Source organism: Labrus mixtus, chromosome 8 (assembly GCF_963584025.1).
Source record: "Labrus mixtus chromosome 8, fLabMix1.1, whole genome shotgun sequence".
NCBI classification, from domain to species: Eukaryota; Metazoa; Chordata; class Actinopteri; order Labriformes; family Labridae; genus Labrus; species Labrus mixtus.
In genome coordinates this window covers 20,167,213-20,195,139 of record NC_083619.1, presented here as the reverse complement: position 1 = coordinate 20,195,139, position 27,927 = coordinate 20,167,213, and the positions used below count along the sequence as shown (strand labels likewise).

General features: G+C 38.3%; 1 protein-coding gene across 1 annotated transcript; it reads right to left on the bottom strand.

Annotated features, from left to right (window-relative positions):
• Positions 1-32: 32 nt before the first annotated feature.
• On the bottom strand, positions 33-27,927 carry LOC132979316 (pituitary adenylate cyclase-activating polypeptide type I receptor-like). Its single transcript, XM_061045028.1, has 14 exons — positions 27,634-27,927; positions 26,811-26,919; positions 13,886-13,993; positions 12,429-12,529; positions 11,972-12,069; positions 11,343-11,475; positions 10,883-11,036; positions 7,703-7,763; positions 7,500-7,569; positions 6,870-6,964; positions 2,305-2,434; positions 1,633-1,674; positions 620-1,365; positions 33-544 (listed from the first exon to the last, which is right to left on the bottom strand). Exons 1-13 carry the CDS (start codon positions 27,745-27,747, stop codon positions 1,219-1,221), a joined length of 1,362 nt encoding a protein of 453 aa, XP_060901011.1. The 5' UTR covers positions 27,748-27,927; the 3' UTR covers positions 33-544; positions 620-1,218.

The window sequence follows — 27,927 nt, the reverse complement described above, 5'->3', positions numbered from 1 at the left end:
ATAATTAATATACTATAACACAAAAACAGTGCTGTTTCTTATCAAACCTCATATATTTTATTACTGTGTTTTTCTTCCTACACAAGCCAACTCCCCGGATCCAGGATACAATGGAAATACAGTTATACAATTTTTAAAAAACCTCCAATGTTAAACCTTTATGCGTACTGGCATTGACAGCTGAAGTGCTTGATTTTACATTACAGTGCATTATTTGTGGTCTATATAAACCAGAGATACATATAAATAGAACAGGGATGAACAACTCTGCCTTTCTCTAACCCACTGCCATGAAGAAATAAACAAATCATACATGGGCTATGAGCTTAAGAGAAACTGCAGACAAACACATGAATGTTAAGACACTGTTTCTGTTACAATTTAAATGCTTAGTCTCGCTCTACCGTACCATTTAAGGCAGTTTACCATGAAATCCTGGCATCTTGTTATTTATATCTTATAACCTGCTGTGTGAAATATGTATCAAACAACAGTATAAAGACAAAAACTAGGTGGGGGAAAAAGAAGACAAAACATTGAAATACTGTTTAGGGAAGATGGCTCATCAAAGCTTACAACAAATCTAACGCACAACTTTAAAAATATATATATATCACACACATCAATGAATACATTCACTCTGGTCCATCTAAATCTTCATGTTTGAAAAGTCTGTAGCAGCAAGTTAATTGTTGAAAAAAACAATCCTTGAGGATACTGAGTCAAGATCAGTCCTGCACATACTTTTAAAGGTGACTTTCTGTTCAGTGCAGCACAGAACACTTAGATAAGAGTTACATAAATTATCCAAGCAATCTTATCCACTGTTTCCACTGCTGTCCCAATGTCCCAAACATTTGATCATTTTTGTGGTCCAAACTGTAAGCACAACCTTTTAAAATCATCCTCATGCAAGCTCAGGGACAGCTCTGTCTTTAGTTTGGTGTCATCTTTCCAGTGTCACCCCAACATCTGTACAAATTTGGCACCAGGCATTCTTTACCCTTTTGCATTTGCTGTGATGCAGCCATTCACCCATTACACTAATATACTGCATCCTGATGCAACATTTCCGTAATCATTCACCAGTGCTCTGCTCATTATTGTCTGCTCACAGAGGTTTTGTATAATTAATGCCATCAGTGAGTTGAGCATTTGCCTCTGATGTTTTGCCTGACATTTCCACAACAACTTTCTGTCATTGAAAATTTCCTAAAATCATACTGTAGAGATGTTGCCGCTAGAAGGAGGCCTCCTGAGCCCCCCACGGGCTCGAATCGTGATCTGTGTGATACTTTGCTTTGCAGGGGCGAGATGGTTTTGATTGCGACACTTCCATAACCATCTGCGCAGCTCTGTTTGGACCTGCAGACAAACACATGTGTAAATGACTACTATACTGAGGAGTCCGGGGGGACATGGTCAGAATTCAAGTACAACACATTTGAAAACCCATTAGCTACTGTTGGTTCTCACACTGAGCTTGACGTCAGAGAAAAGACAGCCACATAGTGGATATAGTAAATGCATACTGTTAAACTTGTATAATGGCAGATGTGTCAGCTTAAGATTCCTCCTTTTTTCCTCCTAGGTAACTTCCTATTCTTCTTCTGTAGTCACCTGTTCACCTACCTCTCCATTCATGAAGCAGTAAAGCAATGCCACCACAAAACCCTGCAACACAGACAGACATGGACACTGTTTTAAAATCTAAACCATTCAATCATACAAAACTCATTCATTCAAATAATCAAGAAATCTAAGAATAAAAGTGAAAATGTTTTATTATGACTACTTTTGCACGTTCATTTTTCAGTGTAAGCATTGATGAAACATCTAATTACACCCTAAAAATGTTCTTTCTTCAATTGACATTTAAGGGATCAAACTTTTATGCAGTTTTTTATGGTGTCAGGCTCTCATATTAACCAGCCTGCCTTTAAGGACCTTTTCGTCAATATGAATTTGCAAATAAATTATCCTCTATAAAGGTTTGATCAGACAGCGCATGAAGTGAATTTTCTACTTGCCAAACTTAAACAACAACACAGTTGCTTCAGAGTGTTTTGGAGTATACCTGCAAATACTCACCCTGAATAGCCTACAGTAGAAGTCCATTAAAGATTATTTTTACCAATATGACTTGTCCACTTGACACAAAATAATGAGTCTAATATAACTGCTTGAGTTTCAGGCCTCTACAATCCACATATGATCTTAGGTAACTTTAATGAGCTCTGTCTTAATTAAGTTTGTTATTGTGCAGACCTGATGTTGTGTATTGCTCTCTTCGTTGATCTGTACCTGAAAGGATCCCAGCCCCAGCTCGATGTAGAGTCTCGCTGCCACTCCAGTGTTCTCAGGCAAGAAGGCAAACACTGTGTAGTGCATCCCAAACAGAGGGATGAGGAACAGGGTGGATTTAGCTAGCCTCCTAAAGAAAAGAATGAAAGAGGAAAAAAACTAATCATAATTCCACATCACATTAAAATATCCAAATATTAAATTATTTGAACGAGAAGGTCCCTTTTTCGGAATCTTCTAACTTTAGCCTGTGACAACGTGAAAGCAAATTTCTCCCAGGAAAAGAACTGTTCAGATTTTATCCCATGAGAAATGTCTGTAATTTGGTTTTAATCTGTACTCTTTTTAGTTATTTGAAGTGAGTAGAGTCTATATACAGAAATTGTGAAGTAGCGTAAAACTGTGCACCAATAGGATTTGGGGCTTTTTTAATCAAAATGTTAGGGCATGTTGTGCATTGTTCACACAAGTTTCCTGGCCAGTGTCATTCAAACATGATCAAACCACAGTCTCACAGTCCAGGTTAAACAAAGTTCTTTGAGTATTGAGTTCTAAAATGAATAATAATTACTCAGGTTTTTATCTTTCACCTGACTTTGATTGTTACTTATAAGTATCTCATGTATCCTCTTAGCAACAAAACTCCACAAATGCATTAAATATAGCCTTTCAGAGTTTACATATACAATTCAGCTTTATCAGTGTCAGGCTAATGACCCTCTAGAGTAAGTTCAGTGGCGATTCTAGGGTCTGTTGGGGCCCTAGGCAAAAATGGGGGCGGGGGGGGGGGGGATTTATTCTGTTGACACTCAGAATTGACATTCTCCAAACACATCAACCACCCCATAGAGTCCAAGCGCCAAGGACCTTCTGTCAAGTCACATTTCCATGTTATCTGTTGTACTAAATCATTTTCTTGTCTGTCCTGATTGAAATCAGTGCTGAGGTTTTAAATGCCAGAATGCAAACTCCATTATTCTGCAAGGTGTAATCAGACTTAGACTGTATGTGGCGGATATCAAAACTCTCAAACTGACCTTTAAAACAACATTGTCATCAGGCCAATCAGAGGATCAGATTGAAAATGTCAAAACACAAAAATATGATGCATTTTCCTCTAAGCTTAGTCTCAATCAGATATCTCAAAAAAGCGTAAATGTTTTTTTATTGCGGTGCCTTTACATCATTACATGATTTTGCCAGTTGTCACCTTAAAGAAAGATAACTCCACGTCTGTGATATATCCCACAAACAACCCAACTAACACTGAAGCCCCCCTATTTGATTTTCATAATGAAGATGGTGAATTACCGGAGCACGTTTAAAGATCAAGATTACAGAACATAAGCTATCACAGTTCAATAAAAAGGCTGAGTCTAATCCTGATAACGATGTCTGCACGTTGCTGATTCCTCCAATGATAATATCAGTTTCAAAGTATCTCAGTCAAGTTGTAATACGTAGTAAGACACAAAAACAGTCATCTGAATATTCTTAATAACAAAGATACTCACTCTGATCCGAAATAACATCACTGACTAAGCATCTAAAAAAAAGAGATTATTTTCAAGCCTATAATAGGATTGTGTTTGTCTTTTGTCACAGCTGGGATTGCTGCTTCTGTGTGAACTTCACAGATCCGTCTGAATCAGATTGGATTTTGAGAGACGACGGGATGAAGCCTTCGAAAAATCAACAGCCATTGAAGTGACGGAACAATCCTGTCACACTCCTCGTGATGAGAAGATATCTATTTCTGGTATCCAGGTGCTATTTTTAATGTGCTGCACTCATATCTATATTGATACAGCTGAGCAGGAACCTGCACCGAGAAACCGCATCTGAAAACGGAGGGAAAGATTTGTTCCCGGAGTAGATTCAGAGACAGTTTTTTTTTTTTCTTAAACTTTTAGGAAGAAATATTTTATATAGGGACTGCGTCAACTAAGTTTCCTTTCCATCATTACAGAAAACTCATTCGAGAAACAGCCATCCCTCAGTTTTACCTACACTTTGAACACTTGAGCTTCATCGCTTAGAAGACGCAACCTGTTTCCAAATGTGTTGCATTAAAAAAAGACACATAACTATCCGATTTTTATTCCATGTTATTTCATGTTTATTCTTACTTAGCGAGTAAGCTGACGCCGCACACTACTGCATTTATAGCCTAAGCTCATTTGCAATCCCCTGTCCCTAGTTGGGCCTTTAAAATACAAACAACTCAACAACAGATACACACAAAAAATAACAGAACCAAACAAGAACAACAATAAAAAGACAAATCAGTACAGGACACTATACAGCCTCCTTTCTCTGTAGGGGATTTTTTCCACCTCGTTATTTATCTGCATGTGATGATTTTCTATAAATAGTTAATGTCATGCTGTGATCCTCTGTAGCTGCAGTGAAGCGCTACTATTCTTTAAACTGCATGCTAACATCAATATGTAGAACCAGCAAGCCTTATGCACATATGATCATCAATATGTTGAGGAGAATGAGAAGTATTGGCATGCTCACATTCCCTGATAAACTTGGATACAAAGTGTAGGAGCCAAGTTACATTCATACATGTTAACGTAAATAAATAAGCAGTGTAATTTTGAGTTGAAAGTTAATCTTTATTTTAGGGATTTCATTGTATAAGTTAAGTTATAAAATCTATTAAAAGTCAGCTAAAGGTAATTTGATTTAATTCATGTGGATTTTCTGTAAAGTTAAAAGCAGTATGGTATTGCTGTTAGAGCAGTGAGGTAGGTTACCGTCACGTTAAGAGAGAGAGAGCTCTTTAGTGCTGTGGGAGGGTTAGACTGTTTTCAGGCAGTTGAGGATCAATTAAAGCCACATAGTTTCTTTACCGTACTATAGTTCATTGATTAGGAGAACTTGACTTTGAATCATCCAGTAAGATTGTTTAACAAAACTGTGGATTAAAGGAATTTGTTTTATCAGTTTTACTTCTGAGTCCTGTGGAAGTTTGTTCCTCTTCAAGTGAACATAGACGAGTAAATCCAAGGCCATTTGATCTTCAACCCATCACACAAAGCTTACCCGTCCCGATCTGAATGTCAATAGTTTTATACTTAAGTGGCTGCCCTGTACACAGCTCTGTCATGTATGACATGTGTATCTCGGTGCAGGTGACGGCAGGAAACATCATGTTGACACTAAGTGAGATGATTCACCACACACAAGAGGGCTGAAAGACGTCTTCTTTTTAATTCCACCGATAAGCCACAGCTTTAATTTGTCGACTACAGAGCTTAAATGGAGTGAAAAAAACATGATTACATTTACTTTGACTAAATACAACATACCTGTTTGGCCTGCATGGCTTCATCAGGTATGTTGTATTAGGCAAAATAAATGTAATCATGTTTTTTCACTCCATTTAAGCTCTGTAGTCGACAAATAAAAACTGTGGCTTATCGGTGGAATTAAAGAGAAAGTCTGGGCATCACCAGGGTTATTGCACTCAATTCTGTGTTGGACGTTAAACGTCTGTCACAGTGTAAACTATCAAAAAGAGGTTTTGTCATACTGGTCATAGTCGGACAGTGTTCTTTTTCAGAAGCTCTGAATTCTTTGAGGGAAACTAGTGGTAGAACCTCACACGTACCTTTGTAAGGTGTTGTGTCCGCAGGCAGACATGAAAGAAAAAAACTACCAAAGGAAGACTACCAATGTGTAGCCTTCCTTTGACTACCAATGTGTGGCCTTCCTTAATCACTTCCTTGAATATATATTGTAAATCTTGCCCATACCAGAACCTTTCTTTATTTGAGATTCAGACCTTTGGTGTTTTTTTTACCTTAAAAACCTTCAATTTAACAGTTTTTGAATCTTACTTTCGTTAGGTTTATTTTTGGGATGTTCATGCCTTTATTTGAGAGACAGGACAGTGGAGTCGGAAATTTGGGGGAGAGAGAGAGAGAGAGAGAGAGGGGAATGAACCGCAGGTTGGGTTCGACGCCGGCCGGACCGCTTTGAGGACAACAGCCTCTGTACATGGGGCGTGCAGACTAACCACTAAGCCACCGACGTCACCAAATTCAATTCTTAAACAGTCCCAGTTTGAATATTTAAATAAAAATAGGAAGGAAGGTGAAGTCAAATGAATGTCCATACCTAGGACTTTGTTTGTTTCAGGCAGCGCTCTAAAGTCGCGCCTGCATTAGCTGATTGGCTTTGTCTGCTTCCTTCAACCTTCGCAATCAGTGGTCCCTTCATCAGCTGCCGGCTTCCTGCTGTGAAACAACATCTAATCTCATTGTCAGGAGTGCAAGTCAGCTTTTACAGCCCGGCACTTCTCACTTGTAGCTCTGCTGCTACACTACTAACTGCGTCTCAGGTTTTAAGGTCAATAACTTACAGAAATGTAACATTCATGTATTCACAACGTTCCTTCTTAGCGCTCGGGTTCTCTGAAAGCTCTTTCAAAGACGACTGACTGGTCTGATTGTAGAGCTAACCATTTTTAAGGTTTCAAATGTTCCCCAAGGGACTCTGAAGATTGTTTGTTTCTCTGTACAACTTTAAGGTCCAGTTTGTTTGAGACTCACATGAAATGTCCGGTGTCATTGTTTCCCGCCATGGCTGAAGATTTGAGCTTTTGAACCAGAATCCGGATCACATTGATGAAGATGACGATGTTAACCTGATAGAAAGATGATCACACATATGCTTCATTACCCAAGAGTTATTTACAAAACGCTCAATATTTTAATAGACGAAAAAGAACGCTACTATCCAATTCCATCAATAAAGACTTAAATTCAGTTTGAGTGATTTGCAGTTGATTAATCTTTAAACTTCTCCGGAGAAGAGATGGTCCAATCATGGATTGATAAATTCATTTGTAGTTAGTAGAACCACTTTTCTGATATAAACAAGCATGTCTCTTATTAAAACATGTATTCTAAATCAGAATGATTTTTATCCACAAGAACATTTTTGTTAGCAAAATTATTACTGTTATTATTGTTCAGGTCAAATGTATATTTTAGACATCTTTGAACTCTTAAATGAATAAGAGGCAATTGTAACACCTGAGAGGTAATGCCAGGGAAGATTCAAGGATGGAAACTATTTACAAACATAAACCCAACTGTGTAGCTTAACTGACCAGTAGCCTCAAAGGGCTAAGCTAACGGTCAGTTGGAAGAGAGGCACTTTACCTGATCTTAACTCACCAGCAGAGAGACTGTTATCGGCCCTTTAATAATCCACCAAATAGCAACATTTTCTGTGTCATCCCAGCAACTGAAATTGAAGCCAAAAGAAAAAATTAGAAAAGGTAACAATCCAAAGTACACACACGGCAATAAAAACTACAACTCGTATTTCTGATGTTTAACACTGTTTTCCAAGCAGTCAGAGGCTGATTGTATCGTACCCGCTGTCATCAAAGAAAAATCTGGTCAACACCCAGAGTATAAGAACCGTTGACGGGAGTCCTACAAAAGAAGAGCAGAGATTCATTGCTATGCATTGTGTGTCTGCCTGGATAAAAAAAAAAAATCTGAATGACACTTGAGGCCCAGCTTACATGTTCACTGCATGTTGGAATAAAACATTTCTTTAAGCATGCATTGTGTTTATCAAAAAACCCATTTCCTGTCCACACCTCCATGTTTGAAGAAGAAAAAGACAAAGGTTAAAAGAAGGCTGCAGCTGAGAGAGTAAGATAGAGTTCAAGCTGGGAAGACACTGATAAAATACATCAGAGCCACTATGCATGATGGGTAAACATGGCAGACGCAAAGAAACACATAAACATAAACCGCGGGTTGTAAAGTAACCTCAGGAATGACACATTGACATCCAGAGTTTACTTAGATAACAGTCCATAATCCTGCTGTCATTTTGCAGCATGCATTGCAACAGCTTCAGGTTATACTTTGTCACCTTGCATGGATGCAGAAAAAAGTCTACGGAAGGTTCTGGTCAACTACATAACAACATTTACTGTCAGTGCAACACAGCCATGAGAATACATTACAGACAAAAACTCTGCATCAAGCAAGCCATTAACTCATCTCCTCTTATTTATTTGGCTTGAAAAACATCAGCATGAAAAACCTATATGCTGCACTGATCACATGTGCTTCCTTTGGCCAGTGGAATGAGTTTTACAGAACTTCAAGTTTAAGATTAAGAACATGGAGGAGAAGCTAGAATCCATGTGCAGAGTGCAAGAAAAAAGGGTTCAGATCTGCTTATGGGTACACACATTTTGTCATCTACTAACCTCAACAGAGGGTTAGGGTTAGGGTTGCATAAACAAGGCGGAGCATGCCTGTAAGATTCTGCCCCAAAGTAGATATATTTCAAAGATTGAAAGTAAGGGTGTACATTGGTATCAACACTGGAAGGGTTTGTTATATGGGTTGTTGAAGAAATGGAAAGACAAATTATATTAATTCAAATGAAGAACTGTGACAAAGTGTTTAATGTATAAAAAGAAGTGTACAAGGCTGTGGTGATAAGAATTCCTCCTCTGCCTTCTGAATCTTTCCCTCTACCTTTCTACTTTTGTGTCTGTTATAAATAAATTGATGGATCCCATTTCTAGGACCAAAGCACCTCCACGCTTGGCCAGGTCTACAGTGTGGATATCAGAGATGTGCTCTTTTCTTGTGTGCAGCCATGTAAGCATGAAACTGCTGTGATGTAACTTTTCTTCGGGGACTGTCATATTTTTTTCCCCATTACCTACAACATGTAGGCACAGCTGCAGCAGATTGCCATCCATGGCAGCCATTCAGAAGTCAGACTAATCAGAAAACTGGAAGGTCAGGTACTTTGATGCATATAAATGTATACAACGCAGATTAAAAATACAGGGAAATATTTTGGCCTGCAATAATATTCCAGCTGCCATTGTTTGTAATTACATAAGAGTTTTACTAAGTAACGAAAAGCTCTGAAGTGAACCACAAACAGGACATGCTGGACCAATCATGAGCACTAAAAACTTCTTTGGGTGCTTGTGGAACAGTGGTTCGTCTGGCACCAAATGTACGGAGGCTAACGTCCTCCAAGCGGGCCGTCCAGGTTTGAATCCGACCTGTGGCTCCTTTCCTGCATGTCATCCCCCACTCTCTTTCTCCCCGATTTACAACTCTATCCAAAGTCCTATCTCTCCAATAAAGACACAAAACGCCCAAAAAGTAAATCTTAAAGAAAAAAAAAAACCTCAGCTTCATACTCCCGAACCTTTAGGCGGTATGCTGCTGCTTCTCACATTCACTGCTGCTCTAAATGGATTTCATTAGAAACAAGTGCTTCAACATCAAACTATGCAGGAAACAAAAAAGACAAAGGGGTAGCAACAAGAATCAGACTATTGTAATCAGTTAACTGAGCAACTCATAATAACCTTAACATCTGTAGAGAGTTCAAGATCCAAAAATTAGGCCAACATCCCAGATAGAGGCGATGAAACAGTGCAGCTGTAATCACGAAATGCTTAAACAAGACAAAAGCTAATGTTGAATCAATGTCTAAAATTAGATTACCACCTCAAGGTGAATATATAATGTGGTAAGCGGTAGACTTAAAAACCGTAAATCATTCAAGTGTCATTCAGTGTACTGTAATCAAAGAGCAATACAAACAAAAGGCTCAGATTACCATATGAATCACAACCTGTGTGTACAAAGCCTCACAAAGAACAGCTGTTGTATATAGTATACTCTTATGTGGTTTTCTTATCTGTCCAGATGAGTGAGGTGACAGCACTTAAACCAGCCAACCATATGCTCAAGGTAAAAAAAAAAAACATTTATTCTGCTTAATTTGATGTCCTTTTTAGTTTCTGTGAGGTGTGTCCAGATAACAGAATGCAAAGGGATTTGAGAGGTGTTTGCATATGAAGTAAATAAAAAAATCTATTTGAACGCTGGGAAAAACAAATGGACTTAGAAACTGGTCAGAAACTTAGTGTCCAAACATTTGGTACATTTGTTGCTTGGTTTGAATAACTGAAAACACTGCAGTGCACAAATGTGCATGAATGACACAAGGCACATTCAAAGATGACTTTCTCACTTTAAATGAAGCTTCTAGGACACTGTATTGATATCACAGTCATATGTTTAACTGCATGTAGAACTGAGCATATATCTCAAATATAAGACAAGTATTAAATATGCAATATTTCAGTGTGAAAGGCAAAGGAAACTGCCCTCAATCCCAAACAAAACAAGCACATTTAATTTGAACATGGTCATGATAGAAAAGCAAAAGTAAAATTTCACATAGTAATACTTGTAAAGTTAATATTGCTCAAGGACTCTGATATAGAAAACATATTGCACATGATAATGAACATAATATAGTCCAATATTAAAAGTAATATTTCATACGATATTAAATAGTAATACACATTTTTTGAAAAGTAGTTTCAACAGTTTGGATATATTATGAGTTTTGTGGATAATTAAATTAGATATTTTTCTTCTGTTTATGTGTGTATATGTTTTTTTTTTTTTTAGTATCATATTCATGTTCATATCCTAGTCTGTCCTGGTCTTTCCTTCCTCACAGAACCCTTTTCAGAAATTCTATTTACCCCATCCAATCAGGATGTACCACCAGAAGTATTTCCTCTGAGAGACGAAGGTCAGGGCCAGCAGCGTCTGCAGGTACATGCCCTCCACCAGCAGCCAGAAGTAATTGGCCAGAATGCTGAATTGGAAGAAAGCCACAGCAGACTTGCACACTGCCTAGAGACGACAACACAAAACACAGTAACTAATGATGTAGGGGTTGTACTCTTAACATTTAACTCACACACATGTTCAAAATTCAACCCGCCTTATAAAAACATACATGCTTATAACTATTGTTCTAAAAAGAATTTTCCAATGTTGTTGATTAGTACATGTTTTTTTTTTCCCATTCAGCATTAGCCACATGTTTTTTCCTCTCTTTGACTTGTCTTCCCTGTCTTTTTACGTCTCTAACTCAATTACACAGATGTAGGGATCCGCTGTACGACAGGGACATGATTGGCTAATGAGCGTGCTCACCGTGGACACTGAGCAGTGGTCCAGATTCTCATCAGCAAACAGCACAGTGTCTTTGATGAAAACAGCGCTGGCTCTCAGGACAAAGGAGGAGAACAGGTTGACGTGGATGTAGTTTCTAGTGCAGCGAAACTTCCTGATAGAAGCACAAAGAAAGAATTGTGTAAAACAGCACTCATTTCCATTGTGTCAGCTTTTAATGCAGCGTTATGTTAAATATCCACTTGCAGCTTAACTAATTGGCCCTTTCTAAACTCATCGCTGTGTGTGTGTCAATACTCTATGCTTGGCAGGTTAGAAAACATTGTATAAATGATAAATGTCTGTGGCAGACTCACAGTGACAAAATATTTTTAATTAATATCTCATTATACAGTCACAACTGTAAAGTATTTGCACTTTAAAACCTCAGCCTTACAGACATGCTGTCGATCAAACTATCTATATCTGAATGATTGCTAAATGATTGGATATTTGCGCCCCTTTTGAAATGTAACAAGCTGCAATTTGAAAAATGTTACAGCTTCAGTGCAGTACCTTACAGCATTAATGTTGGAGTCCTAGTTGATGTCTATGTTTTTCCACTGTGTGTATGTGTGTATCTAGGACAGTGCGTGCTTCTCCGGTCTTACCTGAAGGCTGTGAACACCACAATGGCTGTAATAAGAGAGATAAGTGAGGTGGCATAGCCCACGGTGTACACCTGTCTGAATGTAGAGAGGTAACTCGTCTGGAGAGAGAGAGAGAAAACAGAGTGGGTAAACATGAAGGAACACATAAATGCTTGGGTGAAATGTCCCTCACATTACCATCTATGTAAGTGTTTGACTTGTTAAGTAGCAACATTACAGCAAGCAGGCTTTGTATACTGCACACTGCAGTGTAGGCATGTCATTTAATCCATGGATTCCACTTATTGACATTATTCTCAATTATTATTGACCAGTGTGGCTCCAATTGAGAAAGTATTCACTTAAGCAACGGAGGAGTCAGAGGTACAGTAAAGGAAGCTGTGGTGGAGGACAAAGTGAGAGGAGACAGAAATATATGATTAAGGTTCATTGATTGGTCTGATTACAACATGCTCACCTCAGTCTCAGGCTCGTTGTCGTCACTGAAAGCACATGCCTCCTCGTAGTGTGGATACATTTCAGACCAGCCGCCCTCTGTACAGTTTCTGTAAACATGCCCTGTGAGGGGAATGCGGCGTTGTTCAACCATCGCAAAGATTTCACAGAACATCACAAAATAAACTCAAGAAAATCAAAACAGAATTTGTTAATTATTAGCCCCAACAAAACTGCTATAATCACAGCTACATGGATCTAGAAAGTTGTCATTCTTCCACATTTGAATGGCTTCACTGGCATTTCCTCTTTGGACCATTACACTCCATCAGTTCATCCAGTCAGAAAACATTTAACGCTTTTACGTCATCGTGTTCAAGTCCTCTGACAGTCAGTTCTTGTAAATGTCCATTTGATAGCAGAAGGTATCAGGAGAAAGTTGTGAGTTTCGTGTCTTCCAGCAGTGGGGTGTTTGGGGGATTTTAACATCTTTATGTTTTCGGAGCAGGTAGACCATTCAGGCTAAAATACAAACACACACACACACACACACACACACACACACACACACACACACACACAGACATGCATGGCAATGGATTTTTCTCTGTTCCCTCTGTTCACTCTCAGTCTGGTCTAACGGAGTGATCTGCAATTCAGATCATAATGAGCCACAATTTCCATCAAGGTTTAGAGGAAGAAACCTTAATGAGCCTGACCCCACTTCCCATAATGATAATGATGATGATGATGACGATCATAATGACAATCCTAAGACAACAGGAAAAAACAGTCCTACATTGTTTATTTACAGTCTGCCTGTAAACGGGAAGACAAAGGTACCAAGATTTGGTTTATTTTTTTAAATACACTAGCTGTCCAATAAACACTGAAATGTGACGAATTATTGATAAAAGGCTACTTCATACACAACACTTAATTATTTTCAACCATGGAATTATTTTTCAGATTGAATCGACAACAACGAAGACGTTTGTCCAAAGTCAAAAAGGACATAAACTCAACTCTTGATATGAAACGTCCCGATTAAGAAAACATTTTTATGTCCTCAACGATCATATCATCAGAAAGTGTCTCTTCTGGTGACATGAGGGCAATTTTTCTAGATCCACAAATCCTACAACAGCCCGAGAAGACGTCAGACTGTGATGTTTGAAAGCCTGTACACAACATCTCACGTCATTTCTTCAGCCAGAAATTTCCCAGATCATATATAATCCTGCCAACTAACAAACATGAATATTTCATCACTGTGCTCCTTCATCAGAGAGACTCCAGCTTACAACAGCACTGCAGATTACACTCAGCTCATAAACTCAGTGGTGGAGTCACACTGCACCAGCTGAAAGCACGACTCCTGTATTCTTGAACTATTCTGTTAATTAAATGAATGGAACTGAACATAAGTTTACTTTCTTGGTGAATGTTGGCATGTTGTGGAGAGACGTGGGAACCAACCTTGATTGCTGGAGAAATGCTGGAAGACTTCAGAGCAGGAAATGTTGACCACATGTCCTACATCAGCTCTCTGCCAGCAACCGATGCCGTCCCACTCTGTATTACATCCTGCAAACACAGACGAGAGAGTGAGACAATGAGTCTGTTTCTAATCACCTGCTCTACACCCCTTTGAGTTCACATGAAAACATACCTGAGTGGGAATTGAGGTAGTACAAAATGCACTCGTTAGAGATTAAAAAAGAGAGGACTTTATGTCTTTATGCAAGTGAAAGACTTTAGCATCATAAAATGTTGAAAGTGTAAGTTAAATATTTACATATTCAATGTTTTCTGCTGAATATACCGCTGTGGTTTCTCACATTTCCCTAAGCCTCTGACTGGACTCACTAACATATAAATATAAGTAAGTTTCCTTTATGAAGCTATTTAGAATGGAAATCCGTAAAGCCATCGCCATCCCTTTGTTTCTTCTTGTAAGACTGATGCAACTACCTCATCAGATCCCTTATCCCCTGCTGTATTAGTTAAGATTGGCTGGTTGAATATAAGATAAACACCTGCCTGAATGTGTTGAACAGGAACATCCGATTTCTGGTTATATTTGGTCATAATTTAAAAAAACACACACAGAAAGAACAGGTGCACAGAGCTGAAAATGCTGAGGATTTAATTAAAAACGGCATTCTCTAATCCATCTCAACTTTAAGTGCTTCTTGACCTCTAGCAGGCAGAGCAACATACTCAAAGACACACATTCTTCAATTTAGTTCAATTTAATGCTGAAATGAGCATGATTCTTGCCATTTGGCTAATTAGATCCAATGTTCACTCGCACTCATGCTCTGGTCTACATCATTTCCTCAGAGAAAAATCAAAGAGGCTGCTTACGTTTTTTTTTTGTTTTTTTTGGCTTTCATTCAACGCAAAAAAAATGAGCTAAGAGGGTTTAGGAAGTGTAAATTTGTCCAACTGTATTTGCAAGCTTGACATTGTAGAAAAAGGATCATCTATTAAGTTCTTGCAGATTCTTCATAAAATATGAAAATAAATCATTCTTAAGACAATCAGAAACCCAAACAACTGCACTGATTTGCATGTGAAGGACTCTAAACTACAAATTAGACTTCACATACATCCTCTATTATCTGGTTTTATTTATTTTATCAGGTAGACAAATCTAACTTCAACATTCATCCTGGCATCATACTCTTCATGCCTTCAGGCTTTGTAAAGGGGGGAAGGGGGGAGAGGAGGGGTCGGGGACCTTCCACAAGCTATACGTACACGTGTTCGGAAATGTGATTTCTGGCCAAAGTTCATCGCCCTCAATGAGAGGATAAGGATCAATTGTTATTCGGCTAACCTTTTAGTAATTCATGTCCCTGTGTGTGTGTGTGTGTGTGTGTGTGTGTGTGTGTGTGTGCGTGTGCGTGTGTGTGAGTGTTTTGTTCAGCAGCTCTACCCATTCAGAGCAGACACTCTATGCTGCCAAAAAAGGGCTGTCACTAGAAAACCCTTATGATTGTCTCCATGCATACCTTCCTTGGTTTGGCTTCTTTTATATCTCATCCCTGTAGAGTTCATCCTGTCAGGCAGTTCTGTGTCTGTGACACACTCAAATCAGAGGATTTGTTCTGTCTGCTGGACTGAAAGTGTCACACACAGAAACAGGAGACATTGTCATATTCTCCCACTTCTACAAGACCCCTGACACTGGGTTCTCCTGAAGGGCTATTCTCTTTTTTGAATATGTTTTTGTTTTTTGTTGTTTTTTATGCAGAAGAGCTCCAGTCTGTCAATCACATTGGATCCTGAGACAAATCACTTTCCAAGGTTTGCTTAGACATTTCACACTTTGTGATTCCCTGACTTTCCTCTATGACTCAGCCAAGCATTTTGTGAACACTTCGATTCTCCTAACTTTTCATTTAGCGTCATCATAATGTAAAAAAAAAAAAAATACTTTTGTAGCCCTGTAATTGACTGGTCCAATCCAGGGTGCACCCCACCTCTTGCCCAAAGCGGTACTAATAATGGACGGATGGATGGAAAATACTTTAGTCTATTATTGCCTAGAACCTGAAAAAATAACATTTTCCATTAGCCTTGAAGTTACTGTATTTTAGTTACTTTAAAGGAGCAAAATAATGTAAGCTCACTCCTGAATTAAAGCATAAAATGACCTTACTATATCATAAGACATTAAGGAAACATGCTATGATGAAGTCCCAGCTCGTCTGACAACAATGCAGCAGCCAGCATGTCCTCGTTCTATGTTTCAGTCCATTCAGGCCCGGTATGGTCTGAATTTGTTTGGACCAGAGAAGGTAGACTGTTTAAGGCACCCCACACAGCTTTTTTGCTAGATATGAGACCAGTTATCACGGCAAACCAACAGGTTTTGCAGCGATGGCAAGTAAACTGGTTCAGATACAACAGATTCTACCCGACCTAAAAAGGCCTCTGCATTTTTCAAATAATCTCCACGACAAGAAACGTGGTAAAACTAGTATAAATATTGGAGATGCTTTTGAAAATGGGGAGAGGTTAGAACACAGAAAGGTTTCAATAACAAAGCAGAGTTGGCTAAACGCTGAAGCTTCAGTGTCCCAACATGGCAATCTTCTCTTGTTACTGTTTTGTGACCATTTAAGCGCTGCTGTGAGAACAGTTTCACAAAACTGCTTGCTTTGTTGCAGAATTTGAAATAACCACAAGGTACTTGAGCCCATTAGACTTTTAATCCAGTTTCAAACATTAGGTGTTTTCTGCAATGTGAGTGTGTTTGTGGATGATCAAAAGAACATTTTCTGCGACCTGTACTCACATTCCCATAATCTACTTGAACAGACAATTGCTTTTCCTGGAAGTCTGACATAATTTTGTAGTAAATCTGCCTAAATTTCTCTAAGGAAAAGACGATTTAGGACAGTACTATTTATGAATCAGTCAAGTGCTTGACATTTTACAGTGCTCCTGACATGCTCTGCAAATTTCAGAAGGTATTACAAAAGAGCAAGTTTCTCAAATCACCTCGTATGTCCTGCTGCTACATAAAAAGGTGATATGATGGTCTTGTGTTATGTAACTGAAAAGGGATTTTTCTTTCAAGCCTGTCCTCATGGATCCATCTAAGGACATACAAAAACAGCTTATCTACAGTCCAGAAAACCTGGGTTTACATCCCCTTTTTAGTCAATATTAAGTTTTTGCTTTATATCACAGCCAACAGCCATGTTTTTTCCCAGTTACTGTTCTTTATTTTCTAGATAAATCTGGGATTTATTTACGGTGTATAATGGATAATTCCATATGTTTGAGGTCATGGTCTCAGGAAGCAAGGTGACAGGTTTGACAGAGACACTCTGACACACCTTAATCATTGTGATAAAAATAAACACACTGTGTATTGTTGCAAATATCTGCAGCCATCACAATGGGGGAATGTCAGCAGCAGTGTTAAATCCTTTAAAAAAGTCAATTTATTCCCAAAGGCTGAAGCCAGACCAAAAGTCAAATACATTTTCAGACGAAAACCTCCTCTCTGCAAAAAGGTTTCGACTGCTCCGACATTACACATTTTAAGGAAAATGAAAATCTTTCAAGGAGCCCAGCGGGATTTTGGACTCAAACATAAACACAATCCACCTGCCTGTAGAAATTGGATCCTCACTCCTCACTCAGCAGGATGTTGATAAACAACATTTCATGCTGAGGTTGTCATATATATTTCATCATGTTTATTCAGCCATTAATATTATATTTCATCTTTGGAGTCAGGTTAAATTAAATTTTAATGTAATCAGCACAGAAATGAAAAAAATGGCCTCAACTGAAGACCCGATTTAAAGGTATAGTTTGTCACATTATCTGCCTTGAAATGTCTAAGAAACACACAAGATGTAGTGGCTAATATAAGTATTTTGTATAGAAGTGAATTATTATTTTCTCTAAGGTTGAATAAATATTCAGCACCAACAAATCCTGAGTATTTTTTTAAATTAGTGTTGCATTGCATTTGGGGGCGTGTCTTCTAGTGTAGACAGGAAACACCAAATGATTTGTCTACAAGTTGGGAAGGAAGTCGTTATTGTTTACATTATCGTTACTAGCAGCCATTTCATAAAAGACAGGACATGAATAAACATGACTAAACATAACATCAATCGATCTAATCTAATAAATCACTTTCTCCTACAACATGACTTCTATGAGAGTCATGTCACATCGATTTTCATCAACAACAATGGTGGTTGTTTAAAAATTAAGACAACAACTCCCATGACCCCGGGTTACTTCACAACATCATCAAACTATGTCTTATGTTATGGCTTTGATTCAAACAGAAATGACAGTTGAATTTAATTAATTAAGATTAGCCTCTGATATGCTTTCTGTTTGATGCTAATCAGCAAAATCTGTTGGGATGCTACTATTCCAAAGTAAATAGGTGAAGAGACTAATCATCTGTATGTTAACATGTTGATATTACTGTAGTTTCAGTCTGAAAACTCCACTCTGTAAGCATGGCTATACCTTTAGTCTTGTTTCTGAACATTCAGCATTGACTGCTGTAGGGATGTCTGGCAAGTAGGGCTAAGCTCTACCTTTCTTATGCAATAAAGATGTGAAAATTATTGTTTAAATATCAAAAAACAGGTTGTTCTCAATTTTGGTTGAGAAGAAAACTCAATCTAAAAGTCACAAGAAAAACATGCAACATCTCTAAATTTATAAAATTATTACAGCCCAAGCACTGTAGCGTCCTCGTCATTCACCTCCTCAGTGTAAAAGACTGACAGGTGTCGTGGTGTTTGATTTGCTGATCATTTATGCTAAATTCATTCAGCCCAAAGGCCACCAACTTTTCCCCAATGACACAACTGTAGCATTACAGACTGTAGAGACGCTAAGAAGCTAACGTAGCATGCCTAAGCTAAAGAAAAAATCTAGTTTACTTACAGTAACATTCTTCAGTAAAAAATAATGGTGGTTAATTAAAATAACTGCGTTCGAGATGCTAATTCTGTTAGCCTGTTAACAGCAATTTCTTTTATGTGTTAGCATCAAGCTAACAAACTAAGATAACTCAGATTTGCCTTTATTTGATAGTACAGTCGACAGAGAAGGAAACTGAGATGAGAGAGTGGGGAATGACCCATACATGGGGCAGCGGCCTAAACGCCAGGCCTTCTGCTGCTCTTAAATCTTATCACAATAAAGAATCCATGAAGAGAAGTCCACTGGTACTTTCTCAGACAGCGCAGTGATCAACAGGCTGTAACCTCTCAGTTTTTTGTTTTTCTTTATCTCAGTGTCTTATTTTATATGACATTAGTGTAATTTATCCACAATGCTTTTTTATACTTATTTCTGTTTTTCCCTCTCTCACAAAATAAACACCTAGCGCCCAATCAGGTGGTCTAGAAAAAGTGATGTCACCTCCAATTTACCCCAAGGATACAACACTTGGGCGGAGGTGTGTGCAACTATTCATGGAGCTCCTGGGAGTTGGATGATTCACATCAGCGTCTCCTTTGATGCTTTCAGGCTGACGCAGACAGAAATAAACGTGAAGCGCAGGATCCAGGAGGGGCAGAGGCATCATTTAGGATGCACTTTCAGTTCTCAGGTCAGTCATTTTACTGAGTGTAATACAATGAGTTGTGGTCTCACAGGTAGTAAATGAGCTGTGGGGGACTAGGTGACTCATGCACACTATTGGACCCACCAGGACTTCACATTTTACTCACAGCACCTTAATGCACTCCTTCTTTAACATGATTTATTATTAGTTATTCATTACTATTTCTTACTCTGATTGCTGATGGAGCAAATTCCGATTTTGACACATTTCAAAAAAGATGATTTTCTGACAGATTTCTAATATATGTGGCTTTTATCATGTTTAATGCAATCACAAAAATATGATTTATTTTCTACCATTAAGGGCTGACCTAAATTCAAGTGACTGGTATAGTTTGAGTTACTTTACCTGCAGATGGGATCTTTTGGTTTAATTGGTGTCCTTCCTCTGAATGTCAATTTTCTTTAGTGGTCTGTTTTTTCCGTCTTTCTTTTTTTTTTTTTTACTTTCTTGTATGCTTCTTTTGTTTCTGTGTTGTATCCTAATCTTCTGTTACAGCCCCAGCCTCCAACTTTAAGATTTCGTAAATAACCCAAAAACATTGTATATCAATCTCTGCCCCTGTGCATTTTGTACAAACTACTGTTATGTAACAAATGATCAATATTGCCCAAAGAACAAATGTTCATAAGCTCATTTTGATGACAATTGATTTCAAGTTATATAATGTATATTAGGACCATTCTGTTCTGTGCTCTATTTATATACCACAGCACCTATGCAGTCAAATCTCTATTGATATTTATGTATCCCAAACTGATGTGGTAAACTTTACACCAGTATAGTGACTCTTACAGTTCATTAGATATCATGAGTCTTATACCACACTTCCACAGAGTCCAAAGCAGCAGAATCAACTTTTCTCCGGTCTGCACAAGAGAATAACTTCCCAAATTATGTTTCTGTTTGTTTCGAGAAACAGCACAGATGCTTTGTCAAAGCTTGGCAATTAAATTGTTTTCTAGGGTAGTCACAGCAGTGTGAAAGTATAAAATATTTATAGATATATATTTAGCTTAGGGACTACATTAAGGCATGTTTTTGTAGGAGACGCACTGGTGTAGTTACTTTCCAGGAGGTGCAGTTAGTGCTGAGTGGAAATTTGTGTTACCCCCAGTTCTGTTTGTGATCACTGCAAGGTTTTCATTAAAGCAAGGAGAGTTAAGCATCCATGTACTCAGATACTCATTTTGAATCAAAGTCACATCGGGCTCATCGCCTGTGGTCTGTTTTTTAATTTCAAAATGTCAGGCTCCACATTGCGTGAAGCCTCTGGATGCATTGATTGAATAAAACGAATATGATATTGTTCTACAGGGCATGTATTGACTGTTTTATTAGTAATGGGAACATTGTCGAATCATATTTCCAAACCCTGAGCAGCAGCCTGGAAAAATAATTGGCATGCTGTCAACAGTAACCAAACTGAATGTGTGCTGTGTGTTTGCATGTATGTATGTGTGTGTGTGTGTGTGTGTGTGTGTGTGTGTGTGTGTGTGTGTGTGTGTGTATGTGTATGCATATATGTGTATGCATGCATGTATGTGTGTGTGTGTGTGTGTGTGTGTGTGTGTGTGTGTGTGTGTGTGTGTGTGTGTGTGTGTGTGTGTGTGTGTGTGTGTGGAAGTGTAGTGCAGTAGTGGGCCACTTTGGGTTGGATTTAACAAATGTGCTAAATAAGCTGCTAAAGTCCACTTTCTCATGAGTGAGACAAAAATAAATGCTACTCTAATCCAAATAGAACAAACAATAACTGCATCAGTTCAAAGCCCAGCATTTCTTTTGAATGTTAAACTGGTTTAAGGAGCTGCCTTTCCCGCTGACAGGTAAAAAGTCTACTGTGACAACTGCTGATTCTCGTCATCTTTAGGGAGCTAACTTGATAGTTTTGAGGTCGGTTTGTTTGTAGAAGTTTTCCTCTCTGACGAGGGCGTCCATCATCACAGAGCTGCAATTAACAACTCACCAGCACAACAATGCTTTTCAAACTGCTCCCTGTCAAAGGCATATTGTTGTAAGGGGGACAAATCCATGTGGATACCAACAATAAAAATGGTAGGGAAGTAAATGGTTTGGAAAACAAAAGATGCTTTCAGTTCTTAATCAATCAATCCATCAATCAATCTAAGAGGGGTAAGATTTTTTTTAACGCGTCGTTATCGCAGAGAGAAACAGCTATAGTATTTTCATGGCAGAGACTGTGGCACATTTTTGGACTCTTTGGTGGGTGGACAAAGAATACCAAACTGTAGTGGTATTTTTACATACCCAGCAGCAGAACGAATTTAACAAAAAGAAGGAAAGCTGAAGGTAGACCTGATTTCATTACTGAACATGCTCTACAAAAGACGAACAGGCAATCTGTAGGACTGGATTAGACTCATGTTGGAGAAGCCGACAACAAAGCAGCAGATTAAGCCAATACATTTACGAAAATCCTCACAGGCAGGGAACGTATAGTGGAAGTTCACAGTTGCCAGGATAAAGATCCCGATATGGAATGAAAATGTGTTAAAATTGCTGCTTGCCTGGAGAGCTGATGCTCACTGACATTAGGAATAAGGACGGCCCCATATTCTGACATGTTGACAGTACGTGGGCTGACATAGACAATAACAGATGTGGGTGTCTTGAAGTACATCTCGTGCTGTCTTTGTGTATTACCCTTAATTTTACAGAGAAAACACAACAAAGCTGGTCATTTTTTAACAGTTTCTTTTTTTTTCTTGACATGAGAAATATTAAGCATGTGGTTTTGTTTGTCTCACATTGTAGAAGAGTAGCAGCAAAAACAAAGATGTAACATCTTCTTTGCCAGGGAATACAGAATTTGTTTGTGTGGATATTATTTCAACTCATCTTCTCTCCATCCATCCACATCTTCTCTTCATCACACACGCTTCATCTTTTTTTTGTTTTGTTTAATGTTAATTATTATAGCTCTATATTCTTTTATACCATTGTCAGTCAAGACTCCAAAATCCACAAGCTAACTTGCTTCCACTCTTAGTCATATGTCCCATCATGCCAGATTATTTGTGTTACTTTATACAATTGCAACACAGCTTTTTGATTAAGGTAAACCCGGCACCTGAACCTTTAGCCTGGATCCTTGATCTGCCTGTTGCTCCACAGACTGGTCGATTCCATCGATTGAAAGGAGTCTAAAATATTCCTTAAGTAAATTTACCTTTTCATGAATTTCAAAAATGGCCTTTAAAGAGGCATCTCTAAACAAAAAGGCTTTTTTCAAAGGTCCTTTCCACTGATGTGGATTAAAGGTTAAGGTTTCTAAGACTGTTTCCATCAAGCTGATTGTAGGATTGCCAACAAGTTTTATTGTTCGTCAAGAAGTGGATGAAATAATGCTGAAGCAGGGAGTCCCTGCTCAAAGATAAGTCAATTAAAAATATCAACATCCTGACATGAAAGTTATAAGAGAACTGTGGTGAGGTGATGGTGATGATTTAGCCAAAAAAAAAAGAGCCACAGTTGTGTGATCTTTTAGAAGAAACATTTGTCCTCATTCATGTAACAAAAGCCACACTGACTGCAGCGAAAACCATAAATTATGAAACATATACTTGTGTTTGGGCATCATCACAAAGGGGATTTCAAACTGTCATGGGGAGAAAACCATAAAGTAAAATTCCCTGACGTGTCAAACAGTTTGAGTCCACAATTAACAGTCACGCCACATGGGTTGATGACTAATTTCAATCATTTCCTCTCAGATAAGAGAAAAGGCTTTTCCACCCATCAGGCAGGGCTTTTCTTTCGCTGGCCTTTCTCAACAGATGGCTCCAGAGGAGGCTATACATTTAGCTGCTTGAATGTCACCTCATCAAGGATTAACAACAACTTGAGAAATTACTTTGGACACCGAGTTACCGCTTCCAGACCACCCTTGAGGGAAGAACCTGATGATGTCTTCATTTATTAAGCAGATTCCATTCATTAGACTTCAAAGGAGGATGTAATGTCTTTAGGAAATTACATTTTTATCTTAATTGGTATCTTTTTTGGCCAAAAATTTGAACATTATTAGTTATCGTGTGACAGCTAGGCAGAAACCAAAGACAAAAAGTAGCTGGTTAAGATTTGACCAAAAACAACACATCTTACTGCAGCGATGACATCTACCTGGACTTATCATCTTTCAGGAGTGAGTCGGTGATCAGTGTGAGTAATACAAAAAAAATCAAATCTGAACTCTGCATGGCTCTCTAGCTCTGCATTACAACAGGACACCTGCATGGTTGGCATCACACTGATGGACTCACAAACACACTTACTCCGACAGCAAAACCCATCAGCATACATTCATCTTTGTAATGAGCAGAGGATGACAACGTGGCTCCAAAGTGTTGTATCGCTCCAGCTTTGGGAGTCGTCAGGGGAAATTAGGATCACATAAGTCTCGCGGAGGGGAGTTGCCAAAGCGGTTTTAGTCTGGGGCAGCTTCTGTCCCCGGGGAGACGTCAGGTTCATTTTAAGAGGAAGTCAATGACTCCGATATTAGAGGACACACAGGTGAAGCCTCAACAAGATATAGAGCGAGTGTGTATCAGATCTTTATGATGACAGAAATCCATATCAGTCTATGAACTGATTGGAGATGTAAAGATCAAAAAAAGGAATATTCAGGGGAATTTAAATAGATTTTTAGACTGCTATTACATAACAAGTACCCCTTTGCAAGCAAAAAATTAATGTTGAATTAAATAATAATAGAGAAGTATGAGTTCATATGGACTCATGACATAACAGGATTTCTGAAATTCACCATCAGTAAAATGTGCTTGGATGGTAATGTATTGTGGTATGGCATTGTGCTGTATTTGTTTTGTTATACTGTATCTTAATATATGTATTACGTTATCTCTGCTTCTATTTCCATTTCCTTCAACACCCACTGATCCACCTCCAGCAGCTAAAACTTTATAAGTGAATTCTATTACATTCTGTTGAACATAAAAAGAATCAGCAAAAAAGACCATGCCCCTTTGTTGTTTTTTTCTATAATTTAGAAAATATGTTAAGACTTTAAAATAGAGTTACAATATTCACCATTAACTAGTTCCTCTTAGCATGCTAATAACTGTTTATTGATAGTATGTTAGGAAGTTGTTGAACATGAATTAAGATCTAATTATGCTTTTTCTCACTTAATAAGTCATTAGTAGGGTATTGAGAGCAAACTCTTAGTTGACTAGGCGACTACGGTCATGTAGAATAAGGTACTAACTGGCACTTAACAATGACTAATAAGCAGCCGGTATGCTACTAATTAGCACGCTAATAAGCAACTAGTTAAAGGCGCAATATTTAACTCTGACACCTAGTGTTTAAAAATCGGTACTGCAGTCCAATTGCAAAATATTGTAGAGAGCTGTCTCCCCCGCCTCCTCCTCCCTATAGTCTATGTGCACACAGGTTTCCATGTCGCAGACACAGAAGCTTCAGTGTTTAGCCAGCTCTGCTTCGGTCTTGAAACCTTTCTGCGTTCTAACCTCTCCCCATTTTCAAAAGCATCTCCAGTATTTATCCTAGTTTTACCACGTTTCTGCTCGTGGAGCTTGATTAGACGCATGCAGAGGCTTTAAAGGTCGGGTACAATCAGTTATATCTGAACCAGTACGCTTGCCTGCTTCCATCGCTAAAACACCTGTTGGTTTGACGTTTACCCAGGAAACCGAGGGTGTTTTCAAAACGGCCCTGTGGGGTAGCCTTAAAACCACTTAGTCCAAACAAAAACAAACCTTAATGTCTGATGATTTAGTAAGGCCATTTATGATTTAATTCAGTAAATATCTTACACATTGGGCCTTTAATGGTGAATATTATGACCTAAATTTAAAGTGTTACTTAAAAAACATATCTAAATTGTCACGGTTAAGCTGTATAAAATGACGATTTGCTGCTTTTCTTTGACTTACCATATTTTTGTGAATATTTCTATTAAGGGACATCATCATCTTGGACTCTGGGACTTTTAAAAACGTATTTCTGACCTTTCGAAGACAAAACCACTTATCAAATAATTACTTCTCTTGTAGTAGAAATCAGGGCACAATGCAGATAGAAATAGACTTTAAAACTGAGAGCGAAAAAAAAAAAGTCCTTAAAAGTGAAAGAGGTTAAAAGTTAAATCTTTGGTAGGCTTTATTCAACTTTCATTAAATGTGTGTGTTATCTGGTGTCAAAAAGACAGCTGGGATTTCTGATAAATAAAAAACGACTTAACATTTGGACCTTTTTCAGCCTTTGAAGTCATGTGAGTGTTTTTGTAGGAATATAACGTCTTTGATTAAACTACAGTAGACGGCATAATGGCCCTAAATTTGGAGAAATAGGCTAGATTATCAACAAAGCCCTGGACTGGTTTTATAACCACCCACAAATCATATAATCTAAAGTTTAAAGATACTGTTGTGACGTTCTAATAAAAAAAAAATTGAGAAAATATTTACATAACATAACACTTAAACTTTGCTATTTTTATAAGGCCATAGCCTACAGTTTGCTGTTGACACTTTGTTTGTTCCTCAAACCTAAGCTTGTGGTCTTTCTGATTTGGATAAGTACCCGCACTTGATAGAAATGTTTAAAACTATGCTCACCAATGGGACAAAAAGAAGATTAAACCGAATAGGCAGTTTTTTTCTTGCCACTGTAACATTGCCAAATGTTGCCAAGCCTGGGGTACCTAAGTTGATCCTCTGGAACACTTTTTTTTCAGAAGTCATATTTTCAAATTTTCCATAGATGCATTCTTATCCTTTCAGTCAGGCAATATTTCAAAATAAGAGTCATTCTTATTTGTCCTTGCCTATACCAAGAAAGTAAAAGCTGGCTCATCTTACCCCACTGCTCCCTGGGCTACATAACACAGTTATCTATCTATCTATCTTGTACAAACTCACTTAAAAAAAAATCTATCTGTTTTTATTCATGTGTTTTGGCAGTAATGGTGTCATCACTTTGTTATCACTCGCATTAAAACATCTCAAGAGCCTTCAGAAAGTTTCAGCAGCATCATTTCGCTTCCATAAAGTTTTTTTTAATTATCTTTAATTCTCTCGATTTCTTTCCTTCAACTCTCAAACTTTTCCCCTTTTAGATTTAACCCACTTAGCCTACCTGCTATCTAGCCTATTAAAAAAAAAAAACCCACGCAGCGCGCCGAAGCTTCCAAGTTATCTCTGAGGTGGTTGTGCGCAGAGAAACACAGCAGCAGTATCAGCATCATATGCATCACACACACGAACCCACCGCTTTGCTCGGTCTGGTTTTGCGCCTCGCTCCTCCTCGTCTGGCTGCACACCTCACGAGCCCTCAGGTGCTGCGAGACGATGGCGCAGTCTGGATGAATCGCCTCCGCCTGAAATAAATAAAATACGAGATGACTTTGGTTATCTACACTGAAGCAGGCGCATGCTGCACAAACAAGACGATGCTCTTCTTTGCTGCCTGGTGGCTCGGAGTAGTTGTAACGATGAGTGAGTGGGAGCAGCGGGGATGAAGGGAAACCTTAATTATCATCAACTGGCACACCTCTTCGCATAAATCCATTTTTTTTTTTTACACTTGTCAAGGTGTAGTTTTCAAGACAGGTTTCCACATTTTTCATTAAGGCTTGACATTTTGCTTGAAGACTAAACTCGTGCATACCTCTTGCAAAATCCATGCACAAACCTCCTACAACAGAAAACTTCTGAATTAAGTATAAACTTGCTGAAAAATCGTCATGTTTTCCCTCATGATTTTGATTTTGAATTTGTGCCAGACAGATGGAAGTAATAAATGCAGGTCGTTAATTAATGCCACCAGCTTAATGAGGACAACTCGAGACAAGTGTGTGCTAGATAGGTTGTACACAGGACAATAATGGTTTTAACATTAAATTAAACATATCATTAGGCTGCAATTTAGTCCATCTGACACTTAATTTGGAGGTTTTTCTCATTTTGCAGAAGCAAAAATGTTCAAATTCAGCTGCACTTTGAGATGCTTTTAACAAGGTTCATGGGGATTGTAGCAAAGAGGATAAGCAGCCTAGTTATTATAATAAAAATAATACAAACATGTCACTCACTATATTCCTGCACAGATGAAAATAAAAGATGAAGAGTAAGAATTTGTCCTGGCGTCCTGGTAGCCTCTTGCAACACATTTCCATGTTATTATCTGTCTTCTTTATATTTGACATCAGGGGGAAGATGAAGGTGTGGGTGTAAATCCAGGTTATTTGTTGCTCCGAGTCTCTTCAAACAGTCACTTTTTTTCTTCTTCAAAAACCCCGGTGTGAGAATTCACTCTGTCAGCCTAAAATAGATGAATCCCGCGTCCTCCATGCATGCGAGCTGCTGCAAACTTATGGGAGTGAAGA